We start from the raw sequence: 22,435 nt of genomic DNA on the forward strand, positions 1-22,435 counted from the left end.
TGGTAAGCCAACTTTTTAAACTGCTGAAGTGTTTCTGGTGAAGGTACTCCCATAGTGCTGGGAGTTGGGTAGGGAGTTCCAGGATTTAGACCCAGCAACAACGAAAGACCAATGATAAATTTTCAAGTCAGGATGGCATGCAACTCAGAGAGAAACATGCAGGTGCTGCTGGTCCATACGCCTGTTGCATAGGATCTTGATGGTGGAGATCATGGGTTTGGGGGATGCTGTCAACATCGTCTGGCTGAACATGCTTGCAAATGTTTCAGCCCTTTCTTTAGTACTAATATGCTGGCCCCCCCCCCCAATCATTGAAGATGGGGATGTCTTGAAGCCTTTACCTCCTGGTAGCTGTTAACTGTTCAGCACTATTGATAGTTAGATGTGGCAGAAATTTCAGAGCTCTGAGATGATCCAAGAACTTCAGTTAAGTGTTTGCTCTGACCTCTTAGTAATCCCTTGCTGTGATGGAGCTTGAGTCAAGTACCTATTTTGGGATTATGGTGTTGGATAGGTGAACAAGTGCTTTGGAAATGAATTTATTTGAAAAAAATGAAGAAAGGAAAAGAAATTGACTTCATTGGTCTGGAATGCCTTCTAGTTCCTTCGGTGGCCAGTGTTTGCAGTAGGTTTCAAGCATGCCAGTGAACAGCACATATTCCCTCTCCAGGAAATAATTGCCACTACTTGTTTGTAATAAATAAGCACAATTAATTTAATTGTGCCTCTGAACTCAAATATTTAAGTTCCATGAGCAATCAGTTAAAATGAGTCATTCATAAGCAGTTATCCTAAAACATTCCTGCCTGTTGAAATGAAATTAACAATGCACTTAGCCTGCCATATCACAGGCAAATAATATAGCATTGCCAGTATAATTGCATCAGCAGGTTATACCTGGGCAGGAAAGGATTCACACAATAATGGGCATGCAAGTAGGCACCGTTCAGCATATATGCACTTAATGCACTTAAGATGCATTTCACTGTGTTTTGATGTACATGTGACTAATAAAGATATCTTTCATCTCTAAACACATACATACTCATACGCAGGTGAGCTTGAATAAAGATGACCGTTGTTACCCTCATAATTCTACAAATTTCTTAAATATACTTCAGCTTGTTGATAATTGTGGTTGCAATTCTGCAACTTTGTAATACTCCACTTCATGACAATACCAGACAGGATTTTGTTATTTGATTACACCAAGTGGATCTTCAAGGCCTTTCTTTACTCATGCAGAATCTATTTAATAAGAACATAACTTTAAACTATTTGATAGGAAATAGTTTTTGTTTTAGTTCTCTGAATTTCAAAGTAAAATGGACCTGCTAGATTTCACTGCTGATAACTCTCCAATAACATTTCCTGAAAGCACCTCTCAAATGCTGCATGTAAAAGTGCTGTTTTCAGCAAAGCAAGTGAAAAGGAAACTCTTAACCAACCATCACTGAATATATTCTGCAGAGTGTTCAGTGCTGCAGCCCATGTGTTATTTTGGTTAATGCCAAATGTGGTTACATTTAGCTGCTGAATACTGTCAACTGATGTCAGCAGAATATTGACAGTGTTAACAATGGAGGATGTCAAGCACAAGCTGGACAAATTTCAGAATTCTATTGTGATAACGGCATCATACTCATTAGGTCACTAAGTATTTTTCTCTTCTAATATGCATTTACAGTGTATTCTAAGCACATTCATTACAGTCGTGCAGATAATTCAGGCATGATTATTGTGGAACAATATTATGCGGTGTGATTAGAGCAAGCAATCTGAATACATTTGAGTGGAAGTTGTACTGATAAATGGAGAAGAAAGGAATAGATAGTTATATTTACAGGATAAGATGAGGAGGTTTGCATGGAGCATTGGGACCTATATAGTTTATTTTTTTTATTTTATGAGATGCAAGCATGACATTTATTGCTCATCCCTAATAACCCTTAAAAAGGTGATGGTGAGCTTTGTCCTGGATGGTGTTGAGCTTTTGAGTGTTGGAGCTGCTCTCATCCAGGCCAGTAGAATGTATTCCATTATGGTTGTGACTTACGTCTTGTAGATGATGGAAGGGCTTTGGGATGTCAGGAGGTGAGTGGCTCATCACATAATAACCAGCTTCTAACCTATTCGTGTAGCCCCAGTGTTAATGTAACTTGTACACTTGAGTCTTTGATTGATGGTGATGTGAGTCATTTGACCCTGTTTCTGTATTCTACACTTTATGTAACTTTAACACTCAGATATAAGATAAATGTATGTAGGACCATTGTTGAATACCCTTTCCTGTCCTTTCACATCCATGTATTGATCTATTGGTTTATTATTCACACTTGTACCGAGGTACAGTGAAAAGCTTGTCTTACAAACCGATCGTACAGGTCAATTCATCACACAGTGCAGTTACATTGAGTTAGTACAGAGTGCATTGATGTAGTACAGGTAAAAACAATAACAGTACAGAGGAAAGTGTCACAGCTACAGAGAAAGTGCAGTACAATGAAGTGCAAGGTCAGAAGAGACAAAAAAAAGGGGAAAAAATTGGACTGAAAAGGAAAAAGAAGAGTTCATCTCTGACTGCTGAGATAATGGAAGTGTGTCCAGAAGATCAAAATGACTAATTTTGCTATTCAACCACTTTATATGATATGGATCTCTGCTCCAGTCAAGAACAGGTTCAGCCCCCGTTTGAAGGCAGGCAGAGAATCAGCACACACTGCCGACTGCTCTATGGGATAAGAGTAATCTCCATTTCACTCTAAAACAAATGCATGAAACTCTTTAAGTTTATTTGAGTATTATATTTCTTTAAGGTGGGAATCATTTCTGATTCACCTGTGAACTTTTACCAAGATGACCACGTCATACATGGTATTGCATAGAATGGTTCTTATGCTCCATGTGAATGCTGATGAAGGATCATCAATCTAAAACATTAACTCTGTTTCCCTTTTTACAGATGCTACCTGTCCTGCAGAGTATTTACAGCAATTTCTATTTTTATTTCAGATTTCCAGCATGTGTAATATTTTGCTTTTGCACTCGAAGATTGTTATCGACAGTACCAGCAGCTATCTCTGGAATGGTTCCTGACTCACGATTTGCAAATGGAATGTGAACCTACTGCTTTACCTGCAAATGTTCCTTCCTGTAAGACTAATGGGAGACTACCTAGCTTCAAGTTGTTAGCAACTCTAAAGCAAATGCAGCCATTTTAGATTTGGGACAATAAGGTATGCAACAAGTGATTGCACCTGAAGATCCTCTGTGTAACTTCATTGGGGTTTAGGATGTACTGTATGTCTGAATTAGTCTTTTGACAATGTTTATGCAGAGTTTATCTTTTTGCTTTTAGTATGCATTTTCCCAGCCTATATTATATTCACAAATAAATATTTTCATTGATATCACAGCTGGATAGTTTTTACATTATTTGACTGAAAAACTTCATGTGATTTGATGGAATCTGCAACATGGTTGTGGTGCTTTACCTACAACAAGGAAACCTTGTTGATTCTAGCTTGTCCCTTTGAGGTGACTAAAGGCTATCCGGAAGCTAATGATGTCGGCATTTTTGCCAATTTCCAAACTGGCAGGTAGCTGTAAATTCCAGTTTTTCAAAAAAAGTTTTTCAAGGTCACACAAATGAGTCGGCATTGTTTTTTTCTTATTCATTGTAAATATATCTGTTTACTTTGGTTAGATGTGCCTTATGAATGTGAGAGGAAAGAATTTTATATAATTAATTACATAAATTCTAGGTGTCTTACATCAAACTTCCTTACAATTCCGAAATGTCAAGAGGTAATGAACCAATAGTTTCCTAATGAAAGACTATTTTGAAGATGAATTTAGTGGTTAAATCACTTAGTTGCAGATTTTTGGAAATCTTCAAATGTAATGAGTTTTTTTCCCAAAATATTTGCAATATTCTAATGCAAAAAAAACTAGTTTGAACAAGCCTTGTTGTGTTCTGTGGAAAGTGTCTGAAGCAGCAGCTCGTGAAATAACGCACTGATGAAAGCGGCACGGTGTTGTTGGTATGGTTGGAAATGATGAAAACGGTGCCACTCGGTTGTAGATGTAAGAGCGTCTTTATTTCTTGTGTGTTGGAGGAACCTGCCAGTTCTCCTTTTGGGGCATGTTTACGCGAGGAGGTGAGGTGCTGGAGCTCGGGCCCGAGCGAACTCGTTAGTCCCAGAGCGGATGCCGTAACTTTGTGCCTGTTAGTGTGGCGGCGGCAGCAGCTTTTGTAAGCCCGGTTACCATGGAAAATGAGCCGCCGCAAATCACCACCGCTGCCAGCAACCTCACCGGCGTGCCGAATTTCCGCTGCACTATGTTTAATTCGGACTCGGAGGATTACAAATGCGTGAGTATGGCTTCGGCCGTGTCGTTGATCTGACTTACCCTCCGCCAGCCTGAGCTGCAGGCCCGGCTAAACAATTCAAAATATCATGACGAAATAAATAATTGCATAGCTCGTTTCAACAATTCCTTCAGCATTATGGCCTTTTTAAAAAAAAATCTGCGTTATTACTGGTGTAAACGATTTCGGGCTGTGACATAACTAAGTTATAATTTTAAATAATATTTAAATTAATATTTTCCTCTGGGCAACGTAATTCCGAACACTTCCCGTTACCTGCTATCTGTTCACCCACCCCCTGAGCAAAAGCTGGCATTAGTGGCATGAGTGGAGTACCTTGGTCATGAATTTTATTTTTTTTGGCAGTGTAACCACAAAATTAATGATTCGGCTAGACCAATTAAGACACGTTGTTCCTTTTAGTGACTCAGTGCATTTGATGTCTTCACATATTTCTATACAAACAATCATTTGAATCATATGAAGAATATAAAATAATTGAGGTGCCCTTTCTTATCAGTTGTGTCATGTGCTAATATCTTCCCTAAAATGCTGATACCTTCTCTCAGATGAAGGGTCCAGATGAAGGGTCTCCACCTGAAACATCAACTGTCCATTTCCCTCCACAGATGCTGCTGGACCTGCAGAGTTCCTCCAGCAGTTTTTTGCTCCTACTTTCTCTAAGACACTGATCAAATAGGCTCCAGAGTAGGGGTGATCTTCTTGTGGTGAGGGCCCATACTAGACATGCTAAAGTATAAAATACTTCTTATTAGCTAGGATTTGTATATATGTGCTGTATTATTGATTCATACAAGTCAAGAAAGTTGCAGGTTTGATCAAAATCTGTGTTATGCTGGCTGCTATCAGCAGAGAGACTTGGTGATGGAAAGAATGAAAAGCATCAGTCCTCATTTCTCAGAGACACTGGCTACAGATTCTGTAATCTGGAGCTAAGGACAAACTGCTGGAAGAACTCAGCGGGTCAGGCAGCGTTTGTGGAGGCAGAGGGATAGTCGACATTTTGGGTCGAGACCCTGCATCAGGAGCCTGCACCCTGTATCCTGATGCTAGGTCTCAACCTGAAACGTCAATCATCCCTCTGCCTTCACGGATACCGCCCGACTCACTGAGTTACTCCAGCAGTTTGTTTTTTGATCCTCATTTCTCAATGCTAGTCAAGAATATTATTTGGGGCATGCATTATAAATCGAGTGTGCATAATAAGGTCAGGATTGAGCCTGTCAATGATGCCTATGCAGTTAAATATCCTGCTAACTACAGTTTGATTATAAATGAAGAATGGCACCTCTGAGAAATTCTGGTGTACTGCTAGTTCCTGTGGAACTGGCAGTCTGCAATATTGGGAAAATCCCATTTTAGGTCTGAATTACTTAATGACCACAACACCATTCTGTATATCAAGGGTGTCATTATAAATGAAACATTCAAAGGTGCTTGACAAGAACAATTCAAACAAAGAATTGACATTCAGTCAAAAAAGAAGTTCATGTGGTTGATGTAAAGGATGAAAGTGACTAAAGAGAAATGTCTTTGGAGAGAATTTCATGGCAGTTGAAGGGATTAAATTCTGGAATATGCAAGTGTCTAGCATTAGTGGAGTGCAGATAACTTGAAAGGTTATTGTGCTGAAGAAGATTAGAGATAAGGAGAAGTAAGAAAATGGATTTGAAAACAAATGAACATATTTAAGTTGAGGCATTACTTAACCAGGAGCTAGTGTAAAGGTAGGTCTGCAAGTATATGGTGAATGGAATTAGGTCTGACTTATTACATATGCAGCAGAGTTTTGGATGGCCTTGAATTTATAGGGAATAAACTGAGGAAGGCCAGTCAGTCATGTCTAAAGGTAACCAAGGGTTTTAACAATACATGAGCTGAGACAAGGGAAGAATCAGGTACTGTTATCTTGCTGGAAAAAGACAGTCTTTGAGACGGCACAGATATGAGGTGAAGCTCAATTTGAGATGAAAATTACTACCAAGGCTGTGTACAGTCTGGTTCAGTTTAACATAGTTTGCAGGGTGAGGGCTAATGTTGTGTCTGGGAACAGAACTTTTGACAGGATGATGATAAGATCATGCATTTCCTTAACATCCTGTTTTACGTTAAGAAATACTCCCTGCTGCTGATTGCCATTATGCCGTTACACATATGTGGACAGCTAGTAACGTCAAGGGAGTATTGCAATGATATCTTGTATGGCATAAAGAAATAGTGCAGGAAGAGGCCATTGCACCCTTCAAGCCTGTTCTGCCATTCATTAAGTGTATGACTGATCATATACCTCCGTGATTTTTAAGCATTCTCTGGTCCTTTTAATCCATCTAATTGAAAAAAAATTGTCAATACGAACTTAATATTTTCCCTGAGTTTATTATTGATATTAATTAAATATCTCCAAGTCTATGCTTCTCAAAAGTATAAACAAAAGTTTGTCCAAGTAGCTATAAACAGGGACACAGCCTTTTGGTGCCTTTGGAGCCTTCCAGTTTATCTTTTGTTGAGACTACATTGATTGGAGGGATGTTGTTGAATTTCTTGCTATTGGGCAACACTGAGTGAAAGTTTCTTAATTGGTGAGGTCTATTTTAAGTTCATTCAACAGTTGTGGCAAAGCCAGCATTTAACACCCATCCATAATTGCCCTTGAACTGAATAGCTTGCTCGGCTATTTCAGAACTTGTGGAAATCAGCACTCTTCACCTCTCTTCATAGTTATCTTTTTCACAATAGACTAATTTCTCTCCAGAGATTTTTTTAAAATATGTGATTTTATATATGCAAATTTAATTTTCATACCTACATACCTTTCTTTTTTAAAAATAAAAGCTTAAAAATAAATTGTCTTTTACTATTTCTCAATACATGATGGATGTCTGTAAACCACACTGAGATGCCAAAAGTCAAATTGAGGAAAATTTAATAAAATTCCTATTAACCCGCAGGTCGTCATCATTGCAGTAAAGCGGGCCTCTGCTGCTTTCTCTCTCATTGGATGGTAAGTTTTGTTTCACTTCATTATCTCTGATTAAACAAAATTCTCTTATTATATTTTGACTGTTGTGCTATATATGCATCACATATTTGTGAATCAATTGTGCTTGCAGAACAACAAAACCTTCCATAATGCCTAATATTAATAGGAAATTATTAAGAGGAAAGTAGACCCCTTGAAGTGACTTTAATGAGTGGATGGCTTTGCAATCCACAGCAGAAGGTTCCTGTGTGTGGATCCCTGATTCCTGGTGAGATTGTTGGTTTTAGTTAGGCACCGATATGTTCATTCTGTACTGACACTAGGTCTCTTGCAGATCCATTGGTTCTTTTGTGGATCCATTGGTTAAGATTACACCTTGCATGGAAACTCCTGTCTCATTAATGTGAGTTTTTTGAGGAGGTCACTGAGATCGCTAAAGGCAGGGAGGTAAATGTTGTCCATATGGACTTTAGTAAGGCATTGACAAAGTCCCACATGGTAGGCTGATTCAGAAGGTTAAAGTAAATGGGATCCAACATGAGCTGGCTGATTGGATTGAAATAGGCTTGTTGATAGGTTGTAGAAGATGGTGGTGAAAGGTTACCTTCCTGATTGGAAGTCTGCGACCAGTGTGTATCACAGGGATTGGAGCTGGGACCCTTATTGTTTGTTATATGTTAGCAATCTGGATGTGAATGCAAGAGGACTGATTAGTAAGTTTGAAGATGAAACAAAAATTGGTGGTGCTGTGGATAGTGAGGAAGGTTGCTTAAAGCTACAGCAGGATATAGATCAAATAGAAAGTTGGGCAGAGCATTGGCAGATGGAAATTAATCCCAACAAGTGGGAGGTGATGCATTTTGGGAAGTCAAATAGGGGTAGGACATGTACAATAAATGGTAGGATGCTAAGGATGAACAAAGGAATCTTGGGGTTTAAGTCCATAGTTCCCTGAAAGTGGCAACACGGGTAGATAGGGTGGCAAAGAAGGCTTATGGTATGTTTGCTTTCACAGGTTGGGGCATAGAATATAGAAGTTTGAACACTATGTTGAAACTTTGCAAAACACTGGTTAGACTGTACTTGGGAGATTGTGTGCATTTCTGGTTGCCACACCATAGGAAGGATGTGGTTGTGCTGGAGGTAGAGTAGAGGAGATTCACAAGATATTGCCTGGTTTGGAAGAATTTAACTATGAATAGAGATTGGTTAGCTGAGCTTGTTCTTCTGTAGCGCAGGAGGCTGAGGGTGACCCAATAAAAGTATATAAAATTATGAGAGGCATAGATAGGATAGATAGTCAAACTCTTTTTCCTGTGGTAGGGGTATCAAAAACAAGAGGGCATAGGTTTGAGGTGAGAGGAAGAAGTTTTAAAGGAGATTTGAGGGGAGTGATTGATAGGTGGAACTTGCTGTCAGAGGAGGTTATGGAATGAGATACACTCACTACATTTAAGAGACATTTAGACAGGCACTTGAATAGGCAAGGCACAAAAGGATACTAACATAATATGGGCAATCGGATTAGTGTTGAGCAGAAAGTTTGGCATGGATGTGCTGGGCCAAAGGGTTGTTTCTGTCCTGTACGACTCTATGACTATTATGAAGCAGATGCAAGATGGAGACAAATTTCTGTGGGCAAGAGACTTTTGTGTAGAAAAAAATATGGTTGATGCAGCTCCATGGATTCTTCTTAGACATTCCCTGCCTAGGTCAGGGGCATTGAGTCACTTATAGCACCACTTTTGCAGCTCCTGAGATTATAACAGTTACAGGTATTAAACCAAGGACCTTTGTAATCTGCACCGCTCAGCTGCATGCTGGATAAGATCTGTGAATTCTTGTGATGCAAAGGATCAGAGATTTCATTAACACTCATGGAGAATATGTACTAACAATTTTGTTGTTTTTATTTAGCTTCTTTATGCTTCTTGTGATATGGTTATTTCGGAAGTACAACTCTTTGGCTCAGGTAAACAAAAAATATAAAATTTAAGATGCTTTATTATTAATATGTTCTGCCAACCACAGTCTCTAAACACTGTTACATCTTTAGATTTATCACATTCTTCATTGATGTCCACATTAGGTACCCGTAAGCAAGGAGGGTTGCAAAGGAGAAAACAGAAATATTCACTCTCAGGTGGTCACATCAATAGGATGGACATTTCATTAATTTGCTTATCTGTGCCATTTTGTGGCCAGTTATGTTGGTTTGGTAAAATAAGTGGTCTCTTGCTTGAACTGATACCAATTTTTGTTTTATTTGCACTTTGGATAGAATGGCAAAAGAAAGAAGATACTGTATGTGTCATGAATGCTCAGAATGCAGAAGGATTGTGTATTTTGTTTGTGATACATTATTGTTTACCTCAAACTTACTTTAATGAACAAAGCAATAAATAATTCTGTTGTTCAAGCTTGTATGTAAAAGGCTTGAGAAGGAATAGATTAGTAAAAGTAATTGGTGGATTTCTTAAAGGCAAAGGAGATTTTAATATAGGAAAGGAAGGGGTATTATTCAGATTTTGTACGTCACTACTGAAGACTGAAAACATTCAGCATATAGTGAGGATCCTAAGTATCTAATGAGAATGAGAAACATGAAGAAAATTCTGATGCTACCAGAGAAATTAATGGGACAAAAAGTTGAAAATGATGCCTGGGGTGATGCTAGGTTGTTCTTCTTATATTTTAACCAGCTTTATATTCATGCTAGTAAAACTCAAGTCGGTGGGAATCCAAAGGAAAATTCTCCATTAGCTGGGTTCATGCCAGACACTAAATGACGTTTGTGGTTTTTAGAAGCCAATCATTTCAGCTTTCGTTCATTATTGGAATTACACAGGGAAGTGAAATAGGTCTAACTATCTATTGTGATTTGTCGTAAATGGGGATGTTTCTCAATGTGTGCTGTACAGTTCTATTTGAAACTCCTCTGGATATAGTAATCAATGCCCAGTGCGGTGAGACCTGGATAATACTTGGGCTGATAGGTGGTACAGTTATCAGGATCAGATTCACAACTACACAAAGAAACAAAAAGGTCGTTGATTGCTCATTTTTTAAATGATGAGATTAGTAGATACTGAGAAATGACCTGTAAGATCAACATGTAGCAGTTTGGTGGAAATAAGGAACAGTAAGTATTTGGGCATAACAGTAGCAAAATGTAGTACAAGTCAAGAAATAAAAGGGTCTTCTAAGAAAGCTACAATTATTGCAGTACATGACTTGCAACTGGTGTGGTCAGGTGTGTGGCCTGAGCTGGAGCTTGGTATCATTAGATATGCGAACAGAGCAAGGGTGGGCCCAGGGTCCTGGCTAGGTGTATGGCCAGATCCAGGGATTAGTGTGCAGGACCAGAAATGCAGTTAGATGTGTGGCCAGAGAAGGAGGCAAGGAGTATGCACCCAAACTTGGCAGCTAGCAGTCAGAGCATAGCTAGGAGCATGGGCAAGAAACATGTTAGAAGCCAGGAGGAAGGCATTGGGCAAGGGCTCCTCTTTCTGAGCCCATGTGTGTATATGTGTGAGCAAGTATATACATGCTGGACAGCATTTCCATGTGTATCCCTTAACATCTGACCAATACGCTAGATCATTAGAGCGTTTGCTCCAACTCTTGGAGATTCGGACAAGGCTAAAGAGGACTTCTACTCTAACCTTAAACCCTTTGTCTGGATGCCTCGGGGAGACAAACTGATCCTCGGTATCTTCAAAGCCAGGGTGGGAAGGAGAACGACCTCTGGCAAGGCATGATTGGCAAGGATTCAGTGTGGAAGGACAACTCCCGCAGAGTCTTTATCTTGACAAAATGCTTGGTGCACAGACTGGTCATAATGAACACCTACTTTATCTGATGGACAAACACAGCATGTAGTGGCAACAACTCCAGTCCAAGCATTAGCATGAGCTAGATTATGTCATCGTCCAAGTAAGGGACCACAAAGGTGTCTACATTACCTGTGCCAAGACAGTTGCAGATGACTGCTGGCCTGACTACACCTAACTTGTCCTATAACCTCCTTCAACCATCTCCTCCACTAGCCCATCTCCAGCTCTTTCAACATTTTGAAGACACCATTCTTGAAGTGACACATTGGTCCTCTTCTCCCTTACCATGACATTGAAGAAGATGTGACAGCTGCCCTTTACCTCCTCCCCATTGCCCAGGGCACCAAACACTCCATTAGATGAACCAAGCAACGTACAGGTCCTTGCCAGCTTATGAACACCCGACTTACGTACAGCCCATACATATGAACGAGCGTTTGGAAGGCTGGCAGGATGGATTTGCCAGCTGGTGTGGGATTGCAGACATCTTCTGTGTAGGAACTCAATCGCATTTCCAACTTTTGGGTTACAAACGGTTCACAGGAACAGAACCCTGCTGTCACCTGGGGAGGACTTGTACTTGCACTCTCTTCAAATTTGCTTATTGTATTCACTTTTCACAATCCAGTCTGTTTTACTTTGGGAAGACCAACATGGATTAGATGATTGTTTTTTGGATCAGTTCCATTCAGTCTGGTTCACTTGTCATCATAATTATCTGCCTCATACTTATTAGAATCATAGAACGGTACAGCACAATACAGGCCCTTTGGCCCACAATGTTGTGCCGACCTTTAAACCTCGCCTAAGACTATCTAACCCCTTCCTCCCACATATCCCTCTATTTTAAATTCCTCCAGATGCTTATCTAGCAATCTCTTGAATTTGACCAATGTATCTGCCTCCACTGCCACCCCAGGCAGCGCATTCCATGCCCCAACTACTGTCTGGGTAAAAAACCTCCCTCTGATATCTCCCTTGAACTTCCCACCCATTACTTTAAAGCCATGCTCTCTTGTATTGAGCATTGGTGCCCTGGGTAAGAGGCGCTGGTTGTCCACTCTATCTATTCCTCTTAATATTTTGTATACCTCTATCATGTCTCCTCTCATCCTCCTTCTCTCCAAAGAGTAAAGCCCTAGCTCCCTTAGTCTCTCCTCATAATGCATACTCTCTAAATCAGGCAGCATCCTGGCAAATCTCCTCTGCACCCTTTCCAACGCTTCCACATCCTTCCTATAATGAAGCGACCAGAACTGGACACAGTAGTCTAAGTGTGGTCTAACCAGAGTTTTGTAGAGCTGCATCATTACCTCGCGGCTCCTAAACTTGATCCCACGACTTATGAATGCTAACATCCCATAAGCTTTATTAACTACCCTGTCCACCTGTGAGGATATGAACCCCCAGATCCCTCTGCTCCTCCACACTACGCAGAATCCTGCTATTAACTTTGTACTCCACCTTGGAGTTCGCCCTTCCAAAGTGTACCACCTCATACTTCTCCAGATGGAACTCCATCTTCCACTTGTCAGCCCAGCTCTGCATCCTATCAATGTCCCTCTGCAATCTTCGACAGTCCTCCACACTATCCACAACGCCACCAATCTTTGTGTCGTCTGCAAACTTGCCAACCCACCCTTCTATCCCCTCATCCAAGTCATTAATAAAAATCACGAAATATTCTGACCTCTGTCTTTGGCTTTCAGTGAAGCTTGAGAAATAAATTTTCTGATAAGGCACTTTACAGCCTTCAGAATTAACTCTTTAAGTATTACAAGTTCCAATTGTAATTACCATCCCCAACCTTTCTGAAAGCAGCTGTTGGAAATAACTGCTCTATTCCATTTATCTTGTTGCTTTATTTCTATTCAGTCCCCCTCCTTCCCTCTGTGCTTGGTTGATACTAGTTAATTATTCAAGGTTAGATGCAAGGTCATTGATTTAAAGCAACTTCCTGTCTCGCATAGATGCTGATCAACCTGTTAAGTTATTTAGCATTTTCTATTTTAATTTCAGATTTCCAGGATCTGCAGAATTTGGCTTTTGCATGTGTTGGAACATCTTTGTGCATAAGATAAATCCCAGAGGAAAGTGAAAAGTTTTGCTGGTGATGGATCTCTGAATGGCTATCAGAATTTTTAAGAAAATTTATTGTCTCAACAGAGCACTTAACGGTCCAGCCAAATCATTAGAAGTATTTAAACTGGAGATAGATACATTTTTAGAAGATCAAGGTACTGAGGGCTATGGGGAGCTGTGGGGCACACAAGAGGAGTTGAGGTGTGGTGTAGATTAGCCATGATCATTTCGGATGGCGGTGCAGGCTTGAAAGGCCAGGTGGCTTACTCCCGCTCCTATTTTCTTATGTTGAACTTTCAGGAGATAGGAGAAGTGCGCAGAATCATGTCTCTCGCTGTTGTGAACAGCAGATCATGTTATAACACAACCAAGTATTGAGCAGTGAATGTAATTTGCTATTTGTGGATGTGGAACCAGCTTATCACAGAGACATGCAGATATCTAGTATGGACCAGGAATTTGGAACTGACTCCATTTTAAGTGTTTATAAATTGCATACCTTGGAGAAAGTTTCAAAGGTCTTGCATTTACATCTGGAGTTCTTTGTGACCTGAAACATATAATTTATATTTCAAACTATAAAACAATTCAATCCTGGAACCAATTCTGCAGAGAACCACAAAGCTGACCACTAACATCAGAAGATCGAATTATAAGGAGAGAGGGAAAAAAGAACTTGTACTGAAAGGTGAATGAGAAGAAATCTGCTGGAGCATAGTATGGAAACGACAAATTTGGAGTATGGTTTCAAATTAAACTGCAGGTCAAAGAGTTGCCAGTTCAACCTAGTGGAAAACAAATTTGGGACAGATGTGTGAAGGAGAACTTCGTGACAAAGAATTTTCAACACAGAGAATGGACACAGGTCCTGCCTTACGAGCCTGATTGAATTTTTTGAGGATCTGACTAAGCACATCGATGAAGGGAGAGCAGTAGATGTAGTGTATATGGATTTCAGCAAGGCGTTTGATAAGGTACCCCATGTGAGGCTTATGGAGAAGGTGAGGGGACATGGGATCCAAGGGGACATTGCAGTGTGGATCCAGAACTGGCTGGCCCACAGAAGGCAAAGAGTGGTTGTTGAAGGGTCATATTCTGAGTGGAGGTCGGTGACCAGTGGTGTACCTCAGGGATCTGTACTGGGACCCTTACTATTTGTGATTTCTATGAACGACCTGGATGAGGAAGTGGAGGGGTGGGTTAGTAAGTTTGCGGATGACACGAAGGTTGGGGGTGTTGTGGATAGTTTGGAGGGCTGTCAGAGGTTACAGAGGGATATAAATAGGATGCAGAGTTGGGCTGAGAAGCGGCAGATGCAGTTCAACCCAGATAAGTGTGAAGTGGTTCATTTTGGTAGGTCAAATATGTTGGCGGAATATAGTATTAATGGTAGGACTCTTGGCAGTGTGGAGGATCAGAGGGATCTTGGGGTCCGAGTCCATAGGATGCTCAAAGCGGCTGCTCAGGTTGACTCTGTGGTTAAGAAGGCATATGGTGTATTGTCCTTCAGTTGGGGAATTGAATTTAGGAGCCGTGAGGTATTGTTGCAGCTATATAGGTCCCTGGTCAGACCCCACTTGGAGTACTGTGCTCAGTTCTGATCGCCTCATTACAGGAAAGATGTGGAAGCCATAAAGAGGGTGCAGAGGAGATTTACAAGGATGCTGCCTGTAATGTGGAGCATGCCTTATGAGAGCAGGTTGAGGGAACTCGGCCTTTTCTCCTTGGAGAGACGGAGGACGAGAGGGGACCTGATTGAGGTGTATAAGATGATGAGAGGTATTGATAGGGTAGATAGAGGCTTTTCCCCAGGGCTGAATTGGTGGCCACAAGAGGACATAGGTTTAAGGTGCTGGGGAGCAGGTATAGAGGAGATGTCAGGGGTAATTTTTTTACTCAGAGAGTGGTGAGTGTGTGGAATGGGCTGCCGGAAACAGTGGTGGAGGCTGATACGATAGAGTCTTTCAAGAGACTTTTGGATAGGTACATGGAGCTGAGAAAAATAGAGGGCTATGGGTAAGCCTAGTAATTTCTAAGGTAGGGACATGTTCGGCACAGCTTTGTGGGCCGAAGGGCCTGAATTGTGCTGTAATTGTTCTATGTTCTATGTTCTAGAATGGATTTCTGATGAAGGGAGTGGATACAGAAACTTGGGAGTACTTTTAGATTAAGTTACATAGAGTCTGAAGGTTTTTATAAATGAATGGAACATATGATCTTCCATTTTTGTATTTTAGCTGTGACCTTGTAAAAGAATTTTGCAAGCTACATGCTCTGTGTTTGTGCATGCTTGAATTAATGAATATGCCTATCTAAAGGCAGTGCTCGTTATGTCACAAAAATGTTGATGTGCATCATACAATGTACCACGTTAGGATGACTGACTTGGAATGATTGATTAAATAATTAAAATATTACATTTGTTTAACTACTTTTTTTTGTCCTGACATCAGATGATAATAGGGAATTTGTTTCATATTGTATTGGGCAGGAGAAGGAAAAAGGATATGATATGATTTACTGTTGTTGGGAGAGGAATCTAAGAGTGTGAGATTTGTAACTTGGAATGAACAGCATGGAGGAACAGAGTGTTATTAGTGTTTGAAGACAATTATGGCCTGGATCTAAGGGTAGTGGAATATTGCCAGCATGTTTGTGTAGATGTTTTAGAATGGGAGTAATGGAGATGATATTTTTCAAATATCAGAAGAATCCTGTATACCTGGTGTATGGGCAGTGTGAAGCTGGTCAAAGTCTTGTACTAAAAAAGCACTAGCTGTTGCTCAGATAAAGGGATGCTGTCTGTAAAAGATTTAGAAAGATACATTGCAAAATGAGTTACACAATTTCCTCCTTATTAGAGGAAACTTTGGAACGCTCCTAAAATAAAGGTTAGAATCATTTTTGGCCACAAGTAGAGCCAGTAAGTGGCAATATGGGGGCTGCCTGGTTTATGAATGATCTGACTTATGCAAATTTTCCCATAAATTTTTAAAGCATTTTTCAAGCTGGTGATAATAATAAAATGTTTTATGGTATTCGTTAATGACTGGATACAGTATATATTTTATTAGATTAATTATGGGTAGTTCAAAGATCATTCTTTAATGAAATGAAAGAATTATAGCAAGTGTATATAGAGCAATACATTATGGGTTATTACAGAAAACGGACATTTCTGCCTTAAGGAGAAATTGGCTAACGGACAGTTTTCATGAATGGAACCCTTACTTAACCTGGGGACTGCCTGTACATGAAATCCAAATTTCTTTAAAGTATATTTGGTGATGATACAGAATCTTCAGAATGAGAGAATTCCACTCTTACAAGTAAGAAAAGCTGTGTTCATCACTTTGAGCAGCATAGTGATGTAGCTAATAGAGCTGCGACCTCGCAGCTCTGATTACCTGGGTTTCATCCTGGCCTCTGGTTCTGTCTGTGTGGAGTTTGCATTTTCTCCTTGTAATTGAATGGATTTACTCCCGTGTCCCAAAGACATGCTGATTGGTTAGTTAATTGACCTACGATAAATTGCTCTTGGTGTGCAGGTGAGTGGTAGAATCTGAGAGGAATTGATGGGACTGTGGCAAGAATAAAATGGGATTAGTTCAGGATTAGTGTAAATGGGTACATGATGCTTAGCGTGGAGTCAGTGGGCCAAAGCTATATGACTCTGTGAGTGCAGGAAATTTAGTTATTGTGCACCTCAGCCCTGGAAGAAAGTGTGCGTGAGTTGGATTTGGCATGGGAAATGGTGATGTGTAAATGGCCCAAAACTTAACTTGGGAGAAATAGAGAATGTGAGAGGAAAACTGAACTTTGGCCAGTGAGAGATGCAGAAAGGCCTAAAAGGCCTAAATTGTGGTGCTATCATGGAGGGGTGTGCTACATATGTGGCTATCTGCCATGTATAGAGAGAAGCAGGATGATGTTAGGAACCCTAGAAGTAGTATGATGTTTAAAAAATGTTCCCAGAAGTAACTGAGAAGTAGCCTTTTAATACTGATATTGTAGCGACTCACCGCACCGGCATCGAACCGGCTCCCGACATCGCAAACGTCATCGGAGGCACCGATCCGAGATGCCGCGGGGCCCTCCTTCCCCATCATCGGGCTAGGAAAGCCCGCGCGTGGGAAGGTCAGGTGACCCGCGCGTGATGTCAGCGTGGGAACTGTAGCGTGGGAAGTTTTCGGATATTAAAGGCGCACCGTGCCCCTGTCGTTCATTCGACTTCTGATTTCAAATCAGCGACTCTGTGTCTTCATTTCGTCGTGTGTAGCTAGCTGCTGTAATATATTATTATCTGACCATTGGTACATGAAAGGCCTATTTAATGTTGAAAAGTTTTAATCACAAATCTCCTTAATGCAATGATGGTACACTATAAAGTAGTGTACAAAAGAAGCTGTGGTTGTTACAGAAGTCAAGTCAAATCAAATCAAGTTGAATTTATTGTCATATGCACAAGTACAGAGAGATACAGATAAAATGAAAAATTTGCTTGCAGCAGCAGCATCACAGGCATGTAGGTACACATGGAATATAAATTATTCATAAATTATACAAGACAGTGAAGATAGAGAGCAAAAACAAGACCTTAGTGCAAAAAAAAGACACAATCAGAGACAAGTCCATGGTAGTGCAAGACGTCCGTAGTGTTCCATTGCTGAGGTAGAGTTAGGGTTGTGCAGGTTGGTTCAAGAACCTGATGATTGTAGGAAAGTAGCTGTTCCTGAACCAGGTGGTCAGCAACAGCAGAGTGATTTAAAAATTTTTTAAAATGAACTCTGTACAGGTCATCGCCAAATACGGCAGGGTTTGTAACCCAAACAGTTCACAAGTCAGTAATGTGGCTGCAAACTGAGTTCCAACATGGTAGGAGATGCCTGCAGCTCCACAGCAGCCGGCAAATCCAAACTGCCTATCTCCCAAATGCTCGTTCTCATGTACAGGCTGTACGTAAGTTGGGCTTTCATAAGCTAGGGAGGATTTGTAACTGGAGAATTTAAATAAAAATGATTCTCTGAATGGACCCTGAAAGTCCTCTTTCTCAGAAATCAATATAAATCATACATATCCTCTTAATGAAATAGACGCTCAGCTTGCCAGGCATTAATGAGTTTATTAATTCATAGAATGCTGCATAAAATATAAGTTAATACATTTGTAAAGCAGGAGGTGTCCAGTAAATTATTAAAGATAAAGATACTGTAATAAATTTTAAAAAGATGTTGGAACAATAAATCATTAAATTATTAGAACAGTAAAATTAACGAATTAATAATACATTTGACCTGTGTCACTGCTGTCTCTCTTCCAAAGATTTGCAAACTGATTTTTACTCGTTTCTTGGCACCTTATATTTCAATGTCTACGAGCAGTTAGAGTGTATTTTCTGGCTGTAAGTATGAGTTGAGCATGTCTTGAGTCTCCATTATTTAAATATGAAGAAACTTTTAGTTTACAAATTATGTTTTAATTAGAATATGATAATTGAGAAGGAAGTCGAGGTGGCTTAGAAATCAAAAAGAAAATTTGCTGTGAGGAAAACTTCCAGGAAATAGATTTAAAGAGGTAAGGGAGATTAATGGCGGGGCGATTGTGTTCAGGGTTCAAATGAGGATCAGGGTAGCAATGTAGCCAGGAGTCGCAAGATCAGGTATTGCAAGGTTATGAGACCTAGGCTATATTATATAAAATTAGGAAAAGTAAACATAAGCAAGTTCCAAAATTAGATTATCATAGAAATGGGACAGGACCAATGAGGTTAGGTAAGTCCTAACTCAAAATAAAGCTGCTGTGTGGATCAGATAGGTTATGGTAGCCCACAGATATGTGGAGTAGTACTTGAAACAGGAATGAAACAAAACAGCTACAGGAATGTGTGTTCAGTAAAGGGGAGACTTGCAAGTGCCTACGCCTGCATGTAAAATTGTAATACCAGAACAATACTACCTTGTGGAAATCTGGGCAGGTTACCAAAATGTATTGGACTCTTTGCAGCATTATAAACAAATTCAATCATTCTTTTACCATTAATGCTGTTATATTGTGAGCTTTCAAATAAAGGTCAGGTGCAGGAATTTTTTCAAGTTTCTCACCCAAACATATTAGGGCCAGTGGCTGTGCACTGGGTAAGTTAACCAACTCAGCTATGGTACTAGAAAGTGAAAGTTTGACCTTATTTTGTCAGTACTTTGAAGTGGTAACATGGAGACAGTGGGACAAAGGCTCTGTAGAATGCCCATCCAGTGTATACAGCTGTTAATGAAGTTACTTTTATTTGAACATTGTTATTTTGGGGTCTCTTATTCCCTGAATAAATATTTACAGAAAATCCTGCAGAAGGCAAAATTTTTGATAATTGTGCACCACGTTCATGCCTTCGTGAAACAGAATTCATATTTGGAGTGAGACCATTTTAGTAGATCACCTTGCCTACTGTGGCAGGTTTTCAATAAATCAGCATAACTGGGTATGTTATTGATTCTAATACAAGATACATATCCACACACCGACTTGACATTTACACTTTCTATCTACGTGTAAGACAGAATTAGTTGTTGAAGTACTTCCTCATAGTGACATATAAAAGCTCATTTAGTTATATCAGTCAGCAAATTGTGGCATTATATATGGGGAGTCAAAAATCAAATCTAAATTTGAAGTGGAGACAGGTTGTTAGGGATTGCAACAATTGGACTTTGATATATGGATGTAATTGAGTTCCTTTTTTAAAGTCATACATGGAAATGCTTTTATAATTCTATTGGATATTCAAATGTTCATGAAAAAAACAATTGCACATTTGAAGTACTTCCTTACGTCCAACTAGCTAGTTAGTTCCAGCATGCCAATGACTTTTTATGGCACTACACCCAAACTCATTTAAGGTTTATACTTAGACATCAGGACTAGGAATTCTGACCAGTTTACTCTTCTCTAACCTGAAGATATTGACATAAATTGCATTATACTGGCAATATCTTAAGTAAGCAAAATCCATTCTATAGCTATAATAGTTTTAGAGATGGTAATCCCCTGTGTTTATATGTAAAATAGCATATGTTTGCTGTTCTTGCTTACCAGCATTGGCTGTGCTTCACAAAGAGGATGGCCGAATGAATCCCATGCATGTGGATTGACCAGGTTTTTAAAGAGCAGGTCAGTTAATCAACAAAGGTGAAACAAGTACGGCAACTTTTACCTCTGCCTTTGAAAAATAAGTTAAAACATTACTAAATAATTTCCTGTCACAGGGGCTCAGAGACTAAGCAACAGAATAATTTAGAATGTGTTTCAGAATCCTACGTCTCGTGAGCACTTCATCTGTATTTTCTTACAACAAACTATCAATGTGAACAAGTTCTTTCTGGAGAACCCCTTAATTCCAGTTGTACGTATGATGTTGCAGAATTTCCTGAGGAAGATTTCCCATCTGTTCCTGAATATTGTTTCGGACTCAGTGAAAGTCCCTTTAAGATAGAGAGTGTGTGTGTATGTGTGTGTGGGGCGTGCTTACGTCAACAGAAGATAAAGGACGTAATGACGTTCTTGAAGAAGTCAGAAGAAGAAGGAGAGAGAGAGAGAAGGGAGAGAGACACCAGCCTGCTTGTTTTCTCTATCGATGGATGAGAAACAATAACTGTGTTTGCCACTGAAATCCATGTATGGAAGTTGGAAGTAATCCGGTGGAGTTCACTTTGTTGCTGACCTGTAGAAGGAAACAGGTATTTGTGTGTGGACAACCACGGTTCGGATGCTTTTTGGGGTGAGGAAGTCACTACCGAGTAAACACTGAAGTGTCGTTTGGGTTCCATCGTGGAACATTTGGATTTCGTATGTACTCTCTCTATGTTTTTCTACATCTACATCTTATCTTCAGACAACGGTGGTTGTTGAAGAAGCCCTTGCTCATGTTTCACCTTATGGCTTGCGGAACTGAACTTTAAGAACCATTCCGGAACTGGGAGTTTTGGACTTTGTCACACACACACACGAAGAGTTTAGTTTTGGGGTTAACGTTCGAGGTTTAACATTTTTGAATTCTAACATACTAACATTTTTTTTTAACTTTTATTTTACGTATTATCATAAGTAGTGATTAATAAAATAGTTTTTAACACTGAATCATGCTCAGTGTGTTTCTTTTGTTGCTGGTTTGTGACAATATCAATGTAAGACTACAGCTGGTTGACCAAATGAGTGAAGTGACTAACTGCCAAGCAACTAGATATTGCCATCGAAACATCTGTTTTGGGAAAGTGTTTACCGAAGGACATGATGCAATAAGAGTGTATTTTTAATTTAGTTTCAGCATGTGGATGTTGTTGGCAAAGCTGGACATTTATTATCCATCCTTTGTTGTCTTTGAGAAGGTGGATTGGTGGCCTGCTTGAGCTGATTGGCTGCCTACAAAGTCTGCATGGTGCTCCCAGAATGCTGCTACAGGGATTGGCAAGATTTTTATAAAGTATTGGTGAAAGATTGCTGAAGCAGAATAGTATATGACTTGGAAACTTGAAGGTGATCATGTTCCCATCAACCAGCAGTCCTTGTTTTTCTAGATGGTGAAGCTCACAGATTTGGTCAGTACAAGTATGTCCCACTCCAAATATTTCCTGCATATTTTTGAACCCTTCTTGTGGCATCAAAAAAGTAGTCAAGTAATGAACATGAGAATGGAAGTAAATATAAATTGGTATTCATATAAAGCAATGTAATAATATATACAAAATTGTAGCAGAATTGTTCATTATGAAACGCTTTCAGGAATTATTAGTATTTGGCTTTGGAACATTTGACAGACTTGGCCAGTTTCAGCTGGAAGTCCAGATCCAAATTATCATTAAAATGAGCAAAAAACTGAAAGATGGAATACAGTTCTTTGTGCTCTTTGATAAGCAGGCTCTAAATGTCTTGCTTGATTCAGTACCTGTACTCTTCTGCTCTATCTGACAGTTTTTCACCTCACACAAGTAGCTGATCAGTTCACTCTGTTCAGAGTCTGCAAAGATTGCATGGTGCATATGCTCAACCACCTTGAGCATATTCTGCCATTAAATGAGATCCAGGCTGATCAGTGTACTCTACCCACATTCTTTATTAACTTCAGTTAACAGAATGCTGACTATCTCAGATTTA

The 22,435-nt window shown here is 39.8% G+C and overlaps 1 protein-coding gene across 5 annotated transcripts in view; it reads left to right on the forward strand.

The window, feature by feature from the left end:
• Positions 1-22,435, forward strand: part of si:dkey-100n23.5 (cyclic AMP receptor-like protein A) — a 162,568-nt gene that overhangs the window by 5,604 nt on the left and 134,529 nt on the right. For 2 of the 5 annotated variants that reach the window (XR_007956251.1, XM_052014812.1), the window contains exons 1-3: positions 4,007-4,375; positions 7,342-7,394; positions 9,291-9,345. Coding sequence is in view for 4 of the 5 variants with exons in the window: in XM_052014812.1 (XP_051870772.1) it covers positions 4,271-4,375; positions 7,342-7,394; positions 9,291-9,345 (213 nt within the window). In the remaining variant the exon portion in view is untranslated. Of the gene's footprint in view, positions 1-4,006; positions 4,376-7,341; positions 7,395-9,290; positions 9,346-22,435 lie in introns of those variants that run through there. The other 3 variants (XM_052014813.1, XM_052014814.1, XM_052014815.1) reach the window with 2 other exon arrangements.

The sequence above is a fragment of the Pristis pectinata genome, chromosome 4, assembly GCF_009764475.1.
Source record: "Pristis pectinata isolate sPriPec2 chromosome 4, sPriPec2.1.pri, whole genome shotgun sequence".
Classification (NCBI taxonomy): domain Eukaryota; kingdom Metazoa; phylum Chordata; class Chondrichthyes; order Rhinopristiformes; family Pristidae; genus Pristis; species Pristis pectinata.